Consider the following 17,832-nt stretch of genomic DNA (forward strand, 5'->3'; position numbering starts at 1 on the left):
TGTGAATAAACAAAGGCTGTTTATTCTCAGTTTAAAAGGAACTTGATGCCCTACCTCGCCTTGGATAGTGAGAGGCAGGCTGACTTGAGTCGGGGGCAGGGGAAGGCTTCAGATAGACCCTGGAGGTTGTTGGTGTGGGGAACTTGGAGGTGGGACAACCAATTACAATTCCTGTGACTGGTTGGAAAGCTTGTTTGGCTTCCTCTGAACAAATGAGGGTAGCTTATTAGAGAGACTGCCATTTACTGACCCATGTCCTGACAATGTGGCCATGAGGATCGCAGAGGTCCTGGTCTGGCCTCCCAGGTGGCTGCAGAATTCCACTGTCACACCGAGTGCCCTGCTATTGTCTGATTTCATATGACTTCTCACACCCCTCCTGGTTCCCTGCTCGCTGGGTACCAAAGACTTGGACCATCCAGCAGAGGTCTGGAAAGGAGGGACCACTGGGCTAAGTCTAAGACAGTGAGTGAAAGTGCAGAGACATCGATAGAGGAAACTAGCTGGGTGTGAATGGAGCTCTCCCCTCCCTCTTCTTGGACAGGATGAGGGTGACACTGTCTTGGATGCCATAGGATTTAAAGTCAAACCAGTCCTCCAAGACATGGCCCTGGAACTCCAGCTGCTGCTCCTGGCTTCGAAGGCCCTGCCTGTCTTCAATCTGCTGTTTCAGGCTCAGGACAAAGTGGAGGGGGTGGATAGCATAGGCATGGCTCCCACCATCCGGGTTCTTCACAAAGACCTGGATCTCAGGGGAAATGGTGTCCAACAGGCAGATGTGGGTGTCGGAGAAGATCCCGTAGTAGGCAAGAGAACAATGGCTTCTGATGAGCTGCCGCTGGCCGCCGGGCTCCTGAAAGGACAGGCGCTGCAGGCCCGAGTAGCCCCGGCTCAGTCGGATTTTCTCTTTAAGTTTCTTTATGGGTTCATAAGGGTTCACCCAGAGGATTAGATTGGGGTGACCCCACTGCTCCACTGTCACCTGGATATCTGGTGCTCTCTGCAAGAGAAGAGGCTAGGATTAGGCTCACATTTCTGTCTGATGGCTCACAAATGCCCTTCCATCTTTGTAATAGCAAAAACAGCTTTCTCCTCCCCCCTTCCCCTTCTCTTCCTCCTCTTTCCCTCCTCTTTCTCTTCCCACCTTCTCCTCTTCCTTCTCCTCATCATCAGCAAACATTTAGGGAGTGCCAATTACTTTGTGGGTTCTGTGTTGGGCACCTCCCAGGAGTACATTTTCAGTGCCATGAGGTTGGCTCTCCCCCCACTTGGCAGACAAAGTGATCGTGCCTACGTGGTGTTCAGTGTTCACGGCCTGACAGGAGGAATGGAGGGCACAGCAGGGCTCTGAAAGACTCTAAAGCTAGGGTTGTAAAGTTTTCAAGAAAGAAAGATCTTTCAGTCAAGCGGGGGGTGACAGATATGTGTCACTCCAGTTCTCAAAACAGGGGGATCTGTGTGAGTTCAAGGCCAGCCTGGTCTATATACAAGCTCCAGGCCAGCCAAGACTACATAGCCTCTGTTTCACAAACCAGCCAACCAGCTTGAAGCTCCTGCACAAATCTTGTCTGGTGACTCTAGCTAACATTTGTCGCCTACTTCCGGAGCCTCATTAAAGATCTGACCGAACCTGGCTTTGTTGCCTATTAGCACTATGAACTCGATTCACGGGCTTAACTCTCTGGAGCCTCGGCTCGGTCTTCTACAGAATGGACCAGTACTACTCACAGTAACAAACGATAAAGCCACTGATGAAATGCAACCTTTTTGTAGAATTGCCCGTGGAGACCAACGGAGACAGCCCATAGGCATTTCTTTGCATTTTTTATTTTCTAAGAGTCTTATCTTTTCTGGTAATCTGTCTAGCAGGTTTGTACAAACTTGTTTTAGCTCGTTTCTAACAGTGTTGCATGAGTTCCTCAAGGGCACAGGTCGTGTTCTATTTCTGGACCTTCCATGCTTCCTCCTCTCTCTGCCCCCAACCCCAAGTCCAGTGCCGGCACTAAAGGCTGAGTGACTTGACTTATGGGCACACGGTGATCATGGTGGGAAAAGTGTCAGGATGAATGGTCAGGATCTCAAGGCTTAGAAAGTCAAAGAATGCCCAGGTTGAGAGCTGCCGTGTGTGTGTGTGTGGGGGGTGGCGTCATGGATGACTTCCTCCTCTGAAGTGCCGTGCTCCACAGGCACCTAACTGGGGGAAGCAACGCTGCGCAGGTGTACTGTTCAGAGTGTCAGGCTGGGAGGAACCATTACCTTCACAGTCCAGCTGGGGACCGGGGTGTCCCTGTGGTCATAGCAACAGTCCTGCTTCAGACACTGGTTGGCCCGCTGAGCAACTATGTCCCATCTGTACCCTTCCGCCACATTGTGGGTTGGGTCTGCTGGGTCCAGGATGATGGGCCTGAAACACAGAAATAGGATGCTCAGGCTCTTTCTGGTCTGGAAGTTGTAGGCCAGGAAGATGCTCGCCAGCCAGCATCCTTTCCAGCCACTAAGCATCCCTGCATCCCCAGAGCTGTCAGTCAGGGGCCTTGATTGGGTATCGCTAGACAGCGAGGGCATGGAGATGAGGAGATTCCTCAAGGACTCTTCTTCTTGAGGAGAACACTCTGGGGAGTTGCAAAGAATTTGAGGGATGGAGAGGGTGGCTGAGGCTGCGTGATGCACCCCGGAGCAATAGCAGAGGTCCCCTCCGGCGGGGAAGGCCTCGTGAGGTCATAGCAAGCTATACTAGTTTGAGGACAAATTTGCTGAATGGCCTTTGATAACAGTGACATCACCAATATCTATTAATCGCTTGTGAAGCAATGGACCAGAACCTGAATGGGCCTGCCGTAATCCTCCCAGCAATTCTAAAAGGTATCATTATTATTGTTATCCCTGTTGTAGAGGTGAGGGACCAGAGATATAGGCCTTAAATTCACCTCCCCCTTTCTCTTTCTCCCTCTCCTTTCCCCCCTTGAGACAGGGTTTTTCTGGGTAGCCCTGACTGTCCTGGAACTCACTTTACAAGGCTAACCTCAAGCTCAGAGATCTGCCTGTCTCTGCCTCTGGAGTGCTGGACTAAAGGTGTGCCCCACCACCCAGCTGACCTAAATTCTCATGGCTGATAGAGAAGGCTCTTGGCTGTTCTAATTCTACTGCCTCAACAGGGCAGAGCTCTGGCTGTCTCTAAGATATCTCTCCGGTATGCAAACCCTGAGTGATGAAACATTACCAGCGTGAGCAGAGTCTGAGCAGAGCCTGACTGTTCCCCTTAGGAGACTGCCTGAGGTGAACCCCCAGCTCATAAGTAAAAGCTGCACTTTGTGTTTTTTGACTTTGGGACTTTGCCACTGTGACAGAAGGTGAAAACAGGCTACTGGGTGGACCGGACACCTTGAGCTCTATGCCTGAGGATCCTGGCATTCCACGGTTATCTGACCCTGATGATCGGTGAGCAGTCCGAGCTGTCCCCAGGGCTGGGGCGCAGATGGGCTCATTCTTTCAGCTTGGCAGATGACCCAGCAGGGGCGCCACTGTGCTGGCTGTGTGCAGGGATCGGGCCGTTTTCCCCTGCGGGTTCCGCCAGGGATGATGGAGGCCTCTAACTGGGAAGAACTGAGTAGAGCAGGTCGGGAAGAAGAACCAAAGGGAAGGGTGGAGGAGGGAAAAGCAGCAAGAGGGACGCAGAGATTCCGATCTGCTTAAGACCCGGAAGCCAGTTCCCAAGAATAGGTCCTCTATGAGGGTACCTGGCTTTTCTTCCTTGCAAAACAAGTAACAGACCGCTCAGGGACGACACAGGAGTACTGAAAAACCTCAACACCAAGTCTCCATTGACAAGGGCTCTGGAGGCTGGATTCCCCTGAAGCAGATCCACAGCTGAGGACTTGATTGACGTGGAAGACACCGAGGGATGCACCAGCAAGAAACGGAGACAATGGGACGGGCGCAAGCCAGCCTGCTCTCACTGGACAGCAAGGAGGGCGTGGTGTTTATCACCAACGCCAAGCCATTGGTTGAGGGCTACTGGGAGAAGTGTGCCAGCGTGGGGAGACCTGGGGGCGATGGGAGGCCGGTGCTGGCAATTAGAACCCAGCCTGTAACCATGTGATCGAGGCCAAGGGCGATAGGTGGGGCAATGATGGTTTGAGCTGCCGTCCTGATCGTTGATGCTGCATCTAGCACAGACCGTGGACCGAGAGCACACTTAACATGAATTTTCTGTGACCCTCAGAGGTCTACGTGGAAAGCACCAGTTTCCGCTTGGTGTGTTAATTTAAAAATGACACCTAATTTGTGTGTGCGCGTGCATGTCACATGCACGTTGAAGTCAGGGGATGATAGCGGGTGTCTTCAGTTATTTTTCTACCTTATTTTTTGAGACGGGGTCTCCCATTGAACCTGGTGCTTGAAGATATGGCCATACGGGTTTTGGTCAGCAAGGTCCAGGGGGCCTCCTGTTTCTGCTTCCCTGAGCTGGGATTATAGGTGTACACCCCACACAGTTTTTACACAGGCGCAGGGGATCTGCACGATACTCATAGTTGCAGGCCAAGCAGGTTCCTGACTAAGCCACCTCACCTCACATCTTTTTGGTCTTTTTTGTTGTTGTTGTTGTTGTTTGAGATTGCCTTTCACAGTGTTACTCCATCCGTGTGATTCTACAGCTTTAGCCTCCTAAACAGGGGTTATGGACACACCCCCGCTGTCCCTGGCATGAAAATGATGACAAGCTCCTACCGGGCCACACCTGTGCCCAGGCTAGGATCAGACCCAGTCCCCACGCACGCTAGACAAGCCGCTCTGGACTCAGCCTTTGTACTTTCTCATGGCTTTTTGGGAAAGCAGAGGGTGGCATTGGGGAGCTCATCTGCCCTACAAACCCTGGGAAATCTTAACCGGCTTTGAACTGCTATCTGATCACTTGAGATTTCAATGCCGAGTGGTCTCTGTGGGGACTCAGTGCATACTTAAAGCCAAGTCATAGCTGTGTTGTTTTTTTTTTTTTTCTTTCTGTGAGATTGGCGGTGAGCAGGGGCCCATACCTTTCTTTTTTGAGCTGTCTTCTGATGAAGGCCTCAATGACTGGGTTCTCCAGTGTGTAGTACTTGGTCCAGTAGATGCAGATGAGTTCATGATCCTGGAGCAACTCCATCACCGTGACGAGGCCTTCATCCAGCCTGAAGTTGGCATCCTCCTGGGTGCCCGCCTCCCACGCATAGACAGTTAGCAGCTCCAGGGCATAGGGAGGAGGCAGGTTGGCCCGGGGGCACTTGTCTCTCACATACTGCGGAAGAGAGGGGGAAGAGACAGAGAGGGATGCCAAGATTAAGTGCGATGATGGCACCAGGTCCAGAGTGGAAAATTCAAAGTCTAAGCTTAGTTCTACCTACTTTCCATCCTTGGGCCTTGGTTTCCCCATTTTAGGATTAAGAGCCTAGGTTAGCCCAGTAGACTTCAAATTTTGTCTGACTTTAAATTTAGGGGAATATAATCTGTTTTTGAATCATCCCTTCTCCTCCCCCTCCTCTCTCTCTCTCTCTGTGCATGTGTGGGTGTGGAGGTCAGAATTAACTTCATATAGTTCTTTCCTTCAACCTTCACATGGGTTCCTGGGATCAGATTAAACCCCTGTTGCCAAGCTTGTGTGGCAAGCACCTTTAATTCACTGAGACATCTCACCAGATGGATTTTAAATTCTTTTTGTTATGTCCATGTAAGTGTGCAACAATACAAACTCATGGGTCTGGAGGCTAGAGGTCAGGGTGAGATCTTTTCCTCTGTTGGTCTCCACATTTTGAGACCAGCTCTCTCACTGGATGGCAGCTTGCTAACTGGCTGGACCAAGTTGGCCAGCAAGCTCCAGGGAGCATCCTGTCTGTCTCTCCTGTGCTGTGATGGCTGCTGTGCTCACCTTTTTACACAGGTGATGGGGATCTAGGCTCAGGTTGTTATGTTTGTGCCTCAAGTGTGTTACTGACTGAGCCATCCATCTGCAAACAAAGCCAGCCCTGCTATGTTTATTTTTGACCTATACTTTTAAATGTACAACCACTGATACTAGCCTGTCATGGACAGTTTTATCTCAACTTGACACAAGTTAAAGTCATCTGAGTGAAGGGAGCCTCAATTAAGAAAATGTCTCTGTAAGATCTGGCTGTGGGCAAGCCTGGAGGGCACTTTTTTACTTAGTGATCGATGAGGGAGGGCCCAGCCCAGTGTGGGTGGGGCCATCCCTGGGCTGGTGGCCCTGGGTTCTATAAGAAACACAGACTGAGCAAGCCATGGGGAGCAAGCCAGTGAGCAGCATCCCTCCATGGCCTCTGCATCAGCTCCTGCCTCCAGGTTCCTGCCCTGCTTGAGTTCCTGTCCTGACTATCTTCAGTGATGGACATGATGTGGAAGTGTAAGCAAATAAACCCTTTCCTCTCTGAATTGCTTTTGGTCATGGTGTTTCATCATAGCATTTGTAACCCAAACTAAGACATAAGTTCTTTTAGTTTTGTCAAGGCCAGGCCTGGTTATGAAGCCCAAGCTCAGGTGTGTATGGGGGGTGTGTGTGTGTGCAAGAAGGACTTACAGATGAGCATTCCACCTGACAGCTAAGTTTTGTTCTTTTGTTTGTTTGTTTTTGAGACAGGGTTTCTCTCTGTAGCCCTGGCTGTCCTTGGACTTGCTTTGTAGACAGGCTCGCCTCCAACTCGCAGAGATCTGCCTGCCTCTGCCTCCCTGAGTGCTGGGATTACAGGTGTGTGCCACTGTGCCCAGCTGACAACTAATTTTTAAAAAAGAGTAGATTGATTATAATATAATCTGTTCATGGGCGATCTTTTTCCTCACTCCAGTATGGCAAAAGGATGAAGTGTAACTGGAGATGAATATTCCAGGTAAAATGGACAGCACCATCAAAATGGGCTGATGTAGAAATTCTACCAGACTCTGCTAAAAAGATTTCCTTTATTTTTAATCATGTTTGTATATGAGCCTGTGACTATGGGTATCCGTGGAAGCCAGAGGCATCAGCTCCTCTGGAGCTGGAGTTACGGGCAGTTTCAAGCTGCCTGATGTGGGTGCTGGGAACTGAACAAGGGTTCTCTGCAGGAAGAGCATGTGCTCTTAACTGCTGAACCGTCTCTCTCGCTCCTGTGTACTTGTTTTGAGGCAGAGTCTCCCTGTGTAGCCCAGGTTAGGTCCCTCTAGATCCTCCTGCCTCAGTCCCCCAAGTGCCGGGGTTACAGGTGTGTGCCATCACACCTCACCTTTCTCTTAGTGCATCTCTTTAGCTAATAAGAAGCCTGCCCCCTACCACGAGTGTGTTCGTTTGTGCATGCTCATGTGTATGCATGTGCGTGAGCGCCTGTGTGCATGCGTGGTGTGTGTGTGTGTGTTGCGATTGTTTCTGATTCTTCCTTTACTCAGTTTACAAAATTCTGCACACCCAATTACATTGAATGTACTGGGTTCTTATCAGATCCCATATGTGACATCTGAAAATGTCACCCAGGACCCAGTCATTCAGCACTGACCAGGACTCAGATGCCGGCATACCTGAGCGGCAGGGCAGTAGGAATAGATGTAAAGGCATCCTTCTTCCCTTTAGTCTTGAACTTGTTGGGCTTAATGCTCAGACACCACAGAAATGGGCATCAGCCAAAGGAGAGCACAACTGTGGGTTAGTGCTAGCATCCTCCCACTCTTCCTCCAACCCTGTCTTCCCTCGATGCCTTTTCCCGGCCTCACCCTGGCAGCCCCTCACCTGCTGGTACCAGTGTTTGATCAGCCGCAGGAGGCTCTTCAGCTTCGTTGGCCGATGTTTCACGAAGTTCCTCTGCAGCTCGCTGAATGATGGGGAGAAGTTTCCTGGGTACCCATTAGCCTTGATCAGATTCACATAGACCTCGGAGGGTAACTGAGAGTTGGGACAGGAAGGCCCTGTGGAGAACGGAAGCAAAGAGTGAGTGGAGATTCGAGAGGCCCAGGTGGACTCAGTAGGCATTGGGGAGGGGGCTGGCTGCTCTTTGGGGTTTATCTACAGGGAGACTTGGGTCGTTGTCTTTCTGGTGAAATTCTTTTGTGTGTGGGGCGGGGGGTGAGGGGGAGGTGTTTTAAGAGGGTTTCTCTGTGTAACAGCCTCGTCATCCTGGTCTCAATTTGTAGACCAGGCTGGCCTCAAACCTCACAGAAATCCTCCTGTGTTTGCATCCCCAAGAGCTGGGATTTAAGGCGTGCACCACTGTGCCCTGCCTGGCAAGAGTCTTATTTGGGACAGCCAGCTTTGGGCTTACCACGTCTCGGGTCCTCCCTGGATGTCCCCAATACTTCCTGCTCTCCTTTATGTCTCTCTTATCAATAGCTCTCATTCTGGATGATTGATTGAAATTTGTCAGTATTCATAGGGGAGACCTGGGGCCATGACATGCCATGAATAACTTTCTTCCGTGGGCAGAGTGGGCATCAGCCAAAGGAGAGCACAACTGTGGGTTAGTGCTAGCATCCTCTGTGTAGCCCAGGTTAGGTCCCTCTAGATCCTATTATTTATAGCATCCATGGAATAATGCTGTACAGCCTGCAACCAGTGGGAGGTGACAGGCAGAACTTACTGTGGTTTGGATCTCTGAGGTCGATTCTGGGAAAGGTCACACAGACACAGAAAGTGCTACTGCATGCCTAACTGGACCCACAGTTCCTGATTTGACTCCCCCTGCTCCCTGGATCTTTCAAAATATTCTTCCCACAGAAAGTCCTTTCCTGAACATGATCTGGTGGTTACCCAGGGCACCTCATTCCTGTCCTCTGATCGCTGGCTACCATTGGTCATGTGTACATAGCGTTCCTCTGTGTTAAGTTTCTGTTTCCCAAGTCCTGAAGCAGCTCAAACTGCAGCAACTCAAACCCAGGATGGAGGCAAGGGGTCATCCTGGGCAGGCCATGCATGTACTTCTGTTCTCCTTACCCAGGGCTCTGTAGGCAGGCACGATGGTGACAGTGATGGGTTCCCAGGTCTCCCTTGTCTGGAGAGTGAAGAAGAGAGCACTGGGCACTCCTTCAATCACACTCAGGTTATTGAGCCCAAGGTCCAGCAGGTCCTGGCAATAAGATATCCTTTTCTGGATCAGTCTCAGAACAGCCTGGTGGTGCTTGGCCTCTTCCTGGAAGCTGTGGAAACAGCTCAGGAACACCACCAGTTCCACGTCTGTGGTACTCCTGAGTACCGTGCCGTTCCCGAAGGAGCCCACCTGCAGAAGACAGGATGCTGTCACCCCGAGGCCCTCAGCCACGTGCCGGGCAACCTTGGTGCTCTTCATGCAACAGGTCCCTCTAGGATACAGCCATTGCACATGGGCTAGGTGAGAAGCGCTGCCATCACGTCACAGATGCTGGCAGATGGAGGAGGACATTGTGCTCAGCATCTGTGGCAGCTGGACACCAGCACCCAGGCTTCCTCATGCTTTCTTTTCTGACATAGGGTCTCCCTGTGCAGCCTACAGCTGGCCTGGAACTTGCTATGTAGCTAAGGCCGTCCTTGAACTCACAATCCTCCTGACTCAACCTCCCAAGCAATTCAGGTACAGTCGAGCCCCACCAGAGCTTTCCCATTGCCCTGCATACCTTTGGAGACCCAGTCTTGTCCCGCCATGGTGCAATGAGAGTCATTAGGTTACTGGGAAGATCAGATAAAATGCTGTGTGCCCAGGGTGTGGGGCCCAGGGTGGGGCCCCATGTTCTGGAAGTCAGCAGTATGTCTCTTCTCTGTCTTGTCGATTCCACGGCTGCCTACACATTGGTTTCCCTGTCTCTTAATGGCAGAAGACTGAACTGTTTAACTGTTTGTTTTCACTTTTTTTCTCTCTCTCTGTGTGGTGTGTAATGCTTATGTAGTTGTATTGTATATGTGTGTGTTGTGTGTGTAGGTGTATTGTGTATGTACGTGTGTGTTGTATGGTTGATCTGCGTATACCATGGCGCACATGTGGAGGTCAGAGGGCAACTGGTGGAAGTTGGTTCCCTCATTATAACAAGTGGGTTCCTGGGATTGATTATGCTCAGGTCATCAGGCTTGGTAGTAGGTGCCTTTCCATGCTGAGCCATCCTGCTGACCCCAGAACCAGATGGTTTTGAAGAGCGAGTCTAGACTCCCCCATCCCCGACCTCCCTGACAAACAAAGCCCCTCAGCTCTCTAGCTCACCCCTGTCTGGTGGAGGTCGGACTGTTGAGGACAGTCATTCTCTGGGTGGCTACCTGTCCTTGTTAGTGGAGTCAGTACAGGAATTAAAACACTGCTGTCCCTGGCTGAGCAGCCCCTGTCGCCGGCTCCCCCCAGATGTCATTTAATGCATATCTCCTTTCTAATCACAGAGATAGGCCCTGTGACCAACACGGAAGCAGTGGGGCAGAATCCACTTGCAAGGTCTCCCAGTCAGGCAGGGAGTCTGATGGAAAGTCAGCAGACACGGCCGCCACAGGTTCTTCCTGTCCCGTCTGTGAGTGTCCACGAGCTACACCCTACTCCCAAAGAGCAGGCGCCCGCCGTCTTCAGTCTCCATTTTCATTCTGACTCCACTAGCAATCAGACTTGGCAGTCCTACCCCAGGAGAAAGGACTGAAATTGATTCTGGAGGTGGGCAAAGGGCGACCCCTCTGCAGATCAGGTCTTGTCCACACTGCCCTTCCCCTCTCCCAGTGAGGAAAGCATGGTTTAGGACAGACTCCACTATTTGTTTCTGTTATAATCTACTCCCGATTGTTCTACCAATCTACGCCTGTGATCTACAGGATTCCTTAGATAAGCTCAGGTGGACTGTGGACGGCTCAGCCTTCCAAACTTCAAGGGTGGGAAAGCGAAGGCTTTGAGTCTAGGAGCCATTCTTACTGGGTCTTGCTCTTCGGGCATGGCTGTCATTGAGTGGGTTAAGGGGGAGGAGAGATGAGGCTCAGAAGCTAGCATCTGTCACCATCAAGACTCTATTTGTTGAGTTTTCCTCTTCCTACATACTTTCTTAGGTCGGTCAGGGAGGGAGTGGTCTTAGAAGGTGGCTTTCCCCAAGAGAGAGTCCCATGGACCAGAAAGAAGCCCTAGGCAAGCATCACAGAGAAACCTTTGTTTCTAAGAATGCACCTTGAGAGAACCTTTAGGCTGCCACAATCTCAGATGAGCAGACAAGGGCTTGAGACACGAGACAGCACAGCCAGAGTCACACAACTGACGAGAGGAAAAGCCAGAGTCAAATCCCGGTCTGCGTGGTCTCAAAACTATGACTGCAGCTTCTAAATCATGTGACCTGAGGCCCTGAAGACAGAATGGGTTTCCAGGAAGGCAGAGGCTCAAGGCTGCTAAATTCTTCAGGAGGGAAAGTTAAATAACGCTGGGAGTTCAGAGTCCCAATTCTCCTCTGGATGTTGCCACCAATTTGGTGTGATATGTCACCCTCTCTGTGTGTCGGTCTCCTTAATGTTTAATGAACAATTGGCTAAGGCTAATTCTCCAAAGCTGTGTCTGTGTGCGTCACATACACTCTCTCTCTCTCTCTCTCTCTCTCTCTCTCTCTCTCTCTCTCAAGCATGCCTGCATGTGGAGGCCAGTGACCAACCTTGGGGATCATTCCTTAGGCTGTCCATTTTGATTTTCTGATACAGGCTCTCTTACTGTGCCCTGGGGTTTGCAGATTCATTTAGGCTGATGGGCCAGAAACATCCTAGTGATTCTCTTGTCTCTGCCTCCCTAGGGCTGGCATTGTAAGTATGAGTGGCCACACTCAGCTCTTTCCAGCTGCTGGGAATGAAACTCAGGTCCTCAGCTTGCAATTGTCCCACCCCCTTCCGGGGTCTGTCGACCTCTGCTTATTTTTGAGTTGAGCTAGGGAGTGGATGAGGCAGCTGGGGGAAGGATTTAAGAAAAAAAAAAAAAAAAGTCTTAGTGAGAAACTGGGGTCACGGTTTGAGTGGTTAAATTTAAATCCCAGATCCAACAGCAGCTGTGCAGATCCGGGCAAGCCACAGGGCTCGCTCAACCGTCATTTTCAGGATCTTTCTGTGATCAGAAAATTAGAACACGCCAACACAGGAAGAAACAAAGACCACCCAGCTACTCAACATATCTGAATCGGCCACATCTGTGTCTCTCTTTTGTTGGTGCTAAGGTTTGAGCCCAGAGACTCATGCGTGCTAGGTTTGTACTCTAGAGCTCAGTTAACCCCCACCCCCACAGCTGCTTCATTACAACCGCTTGAAAGTGATTAGCAGACAGCAAGGAACTTTGTCCCGAAACAGATAGCATGTGAATTCTTCAAAAGAGAGCTCCCCCACCCCAATAGCTGCAATTAGACTTGACACGACAAACAGCATTTTTTTTTTTTTAATCAAAATGCAGGTCATTTTAAAAATTCACCAATAGTCTCTAAACATTCTCTCTCTCTGCTTTTCTGAGACATGTAACCTAGGCTGGCTTCTAACCCATGATCCTCTTGCTTCCACCTCCCAAGTGCTGGGATTGCAGGAGTGGGCCCCCATGTCAGGCTCCACAAACCGTATTTTACAGATTTTATATCAGGATCCAGCGAGAAGCCCTGCATTGCACGTGGTCATTGTAAACTCTTACATTGCTGAGCCTTTGTTAGGCTCCTCTGTAGAATGGGAAAAGAACTGTCTATCTCACAGGGTACAGGTCTTAATGACAGAACACGAAGGGTCTAGGCCACCTTACTCCCCAAAGGGGTCTGTTGTTAGCTTCTTTGCTGGTTCATTCTGCTCAAGGCCGTAGCTGGTAGACAGACAGCTGGCTGTAGTGAGAGGTCAGACACAGCAAGGAGACCCTCTGACCCTGGGTCTTTTCTTGCCCTGTCCCGGCCTGGAATGGAGGGAGCCAGGCTTACCTTGACCACCTTCAGCACCCGCACGTCTCGGGCCAGGCCCCGTTCTCCATGGAAGTTCTCCTGCCTCAGGAACTGCTCCACCGCCTGCACGCTCTCCAGGACCTCTTCTTTCCATTCCCGGCTTGGCTGCAGCCACTGAGCCACGAAGGAGTCCAGCTTAGAGGCAGGGAAGCTGTACAGCTCCTGGGCCAGTGCCATGTCTGTGCTGACTGCCCACTGCTGCAGCAGGAGTATATAACCAAGAACCCACTCAACTCCTGGCACGCACCTCCTTTTTTTTTTTTTTTTTTTTTTAAGGGGGCTCTCTTCCAGCTGACCTCTGGCACCCTGTGGTGACAAAGGTGGGAAAAGAGAGGAGCCTGGGAGTAATAGGCTCACTGGGGGTCTCCTTCTTGGAGATCTGTCATCTCGGCAGGTGTGCTTAGGGGTGGGAGGCTGGGGCCAGTAGGTCGGGCCTCCTTAACAGGCTTGGCATCCGGCCAGCTCTTTTGCTGTAAGTTTCGATTCTCAACATTTGTAGTTTCCCTTCTGTGACGTATGTAAACTGAAATTGGCTTGAGTTTGACCTTCTGGCGACACCTTGCCTAGATGACTCAGGCCAACTGCCCCCACCCTTTATATGGAAACTGAGGTTTGGAAAGAGAAAGAGCCTACTCACGGTTGTGGTTAAGGAATGAGGAATCTGGAGTCAAAGGGATACTTTGAAGTCCTGTGCTCTTTGTCAGAGGCTTAACTCTTGACTTCTCACATTGTATTTAAAAGAATTTTAAATTATATTTATGTATTTGGGGTTTGGGGGGGTCATATGCCACGACACAAATATAGGGCGATAGACTACAACCCAAGGGGTCAGTTTTCTGCTTCCGTCATGTGAGTTCCAGAAATCGTACTCAGGTCATTAGCCTTGGCAGCAATCACCTTTAACTGCTGAGCCATCTTGCTGATCCAGACCCTCACATTTGTGTGCGTGTGTGTGTGTGTGTGTGTGTGTATGTATGTGTGTGTGCGTGTGTGTGTGTGTGTGTGTTTGAGACAGGATTTCTCTGTGTATCTTTGGCTGTCCTGGACCAGGCTGGCCTTGAACTCTCTGAGATCCACCTGCCTCTGCCTCTCCGAGTAATGGCATCACAGGCATAAGCCACTAAGCCCACATTCTTAATGTACTAGGTGGGTTTAGTAATAATAGCTAGCTCAGAAATTAGTGTTGGTAAAACCAAAGACTACTGGGCAGAGAAAATATATGGTCAAGGCAAGAATTTTTATTTTCTCTGAAAACATTTAAGTGACCGGCGGACACCATACTGGGAAGATAAGATAGGATCAGTGTCTCACGTCCCAAAGGGCTCTCTGAGCGACGGCGCAGATGAGCAGGAGGGGAGATTCTCATGGGTATGAAGCCCTTGCCTGGCTCAATCCTAGCAGAATGACAAAGTTAGGACAACTAGGAATCATCCAGAAAAGGGGGCATGAGGCCCAATTAGAGGCTGAGAAGTGGGAACAACCTTGGTGTCAGAGACTGACAGGCTGAGTGTACCTTGGAATTTGGTGAGGAGAGGATGTACCTGGGTGGGAGAGCACAGTGCTGTTCACTCATTTATCCCCGCTTTCCGGCTTTCCGCTATTGACTCATCATCCGAAAGCATTTACTGAGCACTTACTATGTCCCAGCCAGGTGAATATACCGATGAATAGACAAGAATCCCTGTCCCAGAGAACTTACATATTAGAGGTAGAAACATACTAGTAGGATTAATAAAAATTGAGAAGTAAGCGGAAAAATAAAACAGAGAAAGGGGCCAATAGGGTGCACGCGTGTGCGTGTGAATGATTTAGGTACTGGGCATGAGAGCGCACACTTGTTGTCACAGCACTCAGGGAGGCAGAGGCAGGTGGATCTCTGTGAGTTGAGGTCAGCCTGGTCTACAATTTGAGTCCAGGATAGCCAAGGCTACACAGAGAAACCCTGTCTCGAAAAACAACAAATCAGGGAAGGCCTACTTTGGCTGTCCTGGAACTTACTATGTAGACCAAGCTGGCCCCAAACTCAGAGATTCACCTGCTTCTGCCTCCAGAGTACTGGGATTAAAGGCTTGTGCCACCACCACCCCGCAGTAAACTATTTTAAAAGTCAAGTCAACCCAAATGAAGATGCCTCTAACACAGAGATACAGGGACTATGAAAAGAAGAAGAGAGAGAGTGTAGATGGAGCTCTGAAGAAGTTACAGGATTCAGAGTCTGAGGATATACAAGAGCTCAGCAAAGAAGAATAAGGAAAAGCAGGAGGGTGGAGAAAACTAGAATGTTCTGGAAGCCAAGTGATAATACTGTTTGAGAAAGAGGAAGCGGCCCGTTGAGTCACATGCCAGGTGAGTCTTTTCTGCCTCTGTCCCTAAGGCAGCGGTGAGCCGGAAGCATGGCGTGCAGAGAGTTCAGAATCTGGGACAACTGCTCTACCGCCTTCTGTACCGAGGACCGACGGCAGAAGTGCCAGAGTAGATGTAGGGGCATCGGTCTGGCACTGTGTGGTGGTCCAAGCAGGACACAGTGGGGAGCTGGCAGTGGTGGTGCACGCCTTTAATCCCAGCACGAGGGAGGCAGAGGCAGGCAGATGTCTGGGAGCTTGGAACCAGCCTGGTTGACATGGGGAGTTCCAGGTCAGCTGAGGCTACGTAATGAGACCCATTTGAAAGGAAGAAAGAAAAGGTGGGGCGATGGCTCGGGCCAGGATTCGACACAGAGAAGGTAGGGAAAGGGGGTAGGTTCTAAGTCTCTTAAGGGGGAAGCAGGGCAGGAGGTAGGAAGTGAGGAACAGGAGAAAGCAGGGATGATTGTTCCATCTTAGGCTTGGTCCTTGGGTCACCATTGTAAAAGGAGTGTGGCTACAGTGGAAGACGTGGAGGTGTCCACGAATGAAGAGGCAGAAGCTCCATGTGAAGACCACATTTGGGTTTTCTCGGCACACAAATGGTCACTAGTACCCTGAAGAAAGATAAATAATGCTAAAACTTCAACGATGGGAAGAGGGAAAGAAATGCATGCTGTCCTAATGGAGTGACCAAAGAGGTGGGGCCAAAATCAGAAGTTTAAAAATCTTTCACATCGCATGCTTATGATAAGTGAAGAAACGCAGGTCTGAGCTTGAGGCCAGGCTGATCTAGAGTGAGTTCCAGGACAGCCAGGGCTATAGAAAAACTCCTGTCTTGGAAAACCGAAACCAAAACAAAGGCAGGTCTGAAAGGGACCCAAGAAGTTGCTGATGATCGAAGCACTTCTTCAGGTTGGTGGGAGGGGTGTGGGCATGAGTCAGGTTAGGGTGACTCGATGGTGATGTGATCGCAGTGTGATTGGATTAGGCAACTGGGTGAGTCTAGAGGGACTCTCCAGGGCCACTTACAACCACGACGTTTTGTCCTAATCGATAGCTTAATCCACAAATGGATTCAAAGTTTGAACTGACTGTTGGGAGGTGGAGAACCCGCAGAAGGTAGGGTTGGGTTAGAGGAAGGGAATTACCATGCCCAGACCCTGTCCTGTCACTCCTGAACTCCGGTTCCTGTTTGCAATGACGTAAGTCAACCTTCCTAATGCTGCCACCCTTTAATACAGGTCCTCGTGTTGTGGTGACCCCCAACCATACAATTATCTCTGCTGCCACTTCATAACTGTAATTTTGCTACTGTTATGAATCATAGTGTAAGTAGCTGATATGAAGGATATCCGATATGCCACCCCCGTGAAAGGGTCGCTTGACGCCAAAGGGATGGTGACCCACAGGTTGAGGGCCTCTGATGTAAACTGTCCCCGCCCACTTTGTTGTGACAGACTGATACCTCCTCCGCAACAATGAACAAAATCAATTTTCTGCCTTTTGGGAAGTATCTTAGCATCTTTCTGTCTCCTCGTCTTTGATGGTTTCTGAGCCTCAGTAGAAAAGGGTGTGATATATGTCCCGTTGATGGCGGAGCACAGCACATGCACTCATTCTCTGTCCTTCCAGCCAGCTAGGGATTTGTGTAATAACCTCTTCACAACGAAAGTTCTCTGATGAGCTCTGAGAGATGTACTAATCCTACAGGTATGGAGAAATAATTTATTTTTCCATCTCCTTAGGCACTGTATTGTTTTGTTTTGTTTGAGACAGGATTTGGCCTTGGCTATCCTGGGCTCACTTTGTAGAATAGGCTGGCCTCGAACTCACAGAGACCGCCTGCCTCTGCCTCTGCCTTTCCTAGTGCAGGACTGTGCCTGGCTGGCCCTGTATTTTTGAGATATGAACTTAGAGTTCTTTTAGCAAAAATCGTACTATTAGGTTCACCACTGAGACCCAAGTGCTCCCCAGCTATGGGTTCTAGGCTAGGTTGACAGTACTGGGCATGTGTTTCCTCCTGTGGCATAGTCCTTAAATGTAACCAGGACGCATACTTTTATAACATTCCTGCCTCTACTGCTCCCATGAGCCTATCTTGTAGACGGTCATTATTGTAGCTCCAGTTGAAAAGACTGTTGATGACCTTTCACCTGAGCAGCCTGCACAGTACTTCGCCGTACTATGACAGCTAACCACCAGAGGGAGCTGCGCCATGCTACCGATTTGACTTCCCCAAGTCCGTGACATCACTATGTAGCCCTAGCTGGTCTGGAATTCACTCTATAGACCAGGTTGTCTAAGCGCTGCCAGATTTTGCCTCTGCACCCGAGAGCTGAGATTAAAGGAGCACGCCATCACAGGCAGCAAGCAAGAAGGTCTTAGCAAATTCTGGTGGGCAGCTGAGAGCAATGGCAACAGCCTGTAATATTTTGGGAGTCTCCGGGGGACCCTTGACTAACAGCTGGAGGCGAGGTATCCCAATCCTGTGCTGGGATTTTTATTTGGCAGTTTATAGCTTCTGGGAAGGGCACTGTCCCCTGTGTAGGTTAACTCCAGCTAAAATATTTTACCTGAATGTATGTGGAGCTTACGAAATAGCAGGCTT

At 50.1% G+C, this 17,832-nt stretch overlaps 1 protein-coding gene across 3 annotated transcripts; it reads right to left on the reverse strand.

Annotated features, from left to right (window-relative positions):
- Oasl (2'-5'-oligoadenylate synthetase like) lies at nt 1-13,287 on the reverse strand. 3 transcript variants are annotated; one of them, XM_021631759.2, is made up of 6 exons: nt 12,859-13,282; nt 8,942-9,224; nt 7,745-7,920; nt 5,034-5,275; nt 2,257-2,404; nt 1-1,000 (listed from the first exon to the last, which is right to left on the reverse strand). In XM_021631759.2, the coding sequence occupies exons 1-6, from the start codon at nt 13,054-13,056 to the stop codon at nt 500-502; spliced, it is 1,548 nt and encodes a 515-aa protein (XP_021487434.1). In that variant the 5' UTR covers nt 13,057-13,282; the 3' UTR covers nt 1-499. The 3 variants fall into 3 exon arrangements, with proteins under 3 accessions (XP_021487434.1, XP_060238550.1, XP_021487435.1); XM_060382567.1 differs by lacking the exon at nt 8,942-9,224 and having other exon boundaries at nt 12,859-13,287; XM_021631760.2 differs by lacking the exons at nt 1-1,000; nt 5,034-5,275 and having other exon boundaries at nt 2,294-2,404; nt 12,859-13,285.
- Nucleotides 13,288-17,832: the final 4,545 nt, after the last annotated feature.

The sequence above is a fragment of the Meriones unguiculatus genome, chromosome 4 (assembly GCF_030254825.1).
Source record: "Meriones unguiculatus strain TT.TT164.6M chromosome 4, Bangor_MerUng_6.1, whole genome shotgun sequence".
In the NCBI taxonomy this organism is placed as follows: Eukaryota; Metazoa; Chordata; class Mammalia; order Rodentia; family Muridae; genus Meriones; species Meriones unguiculatus.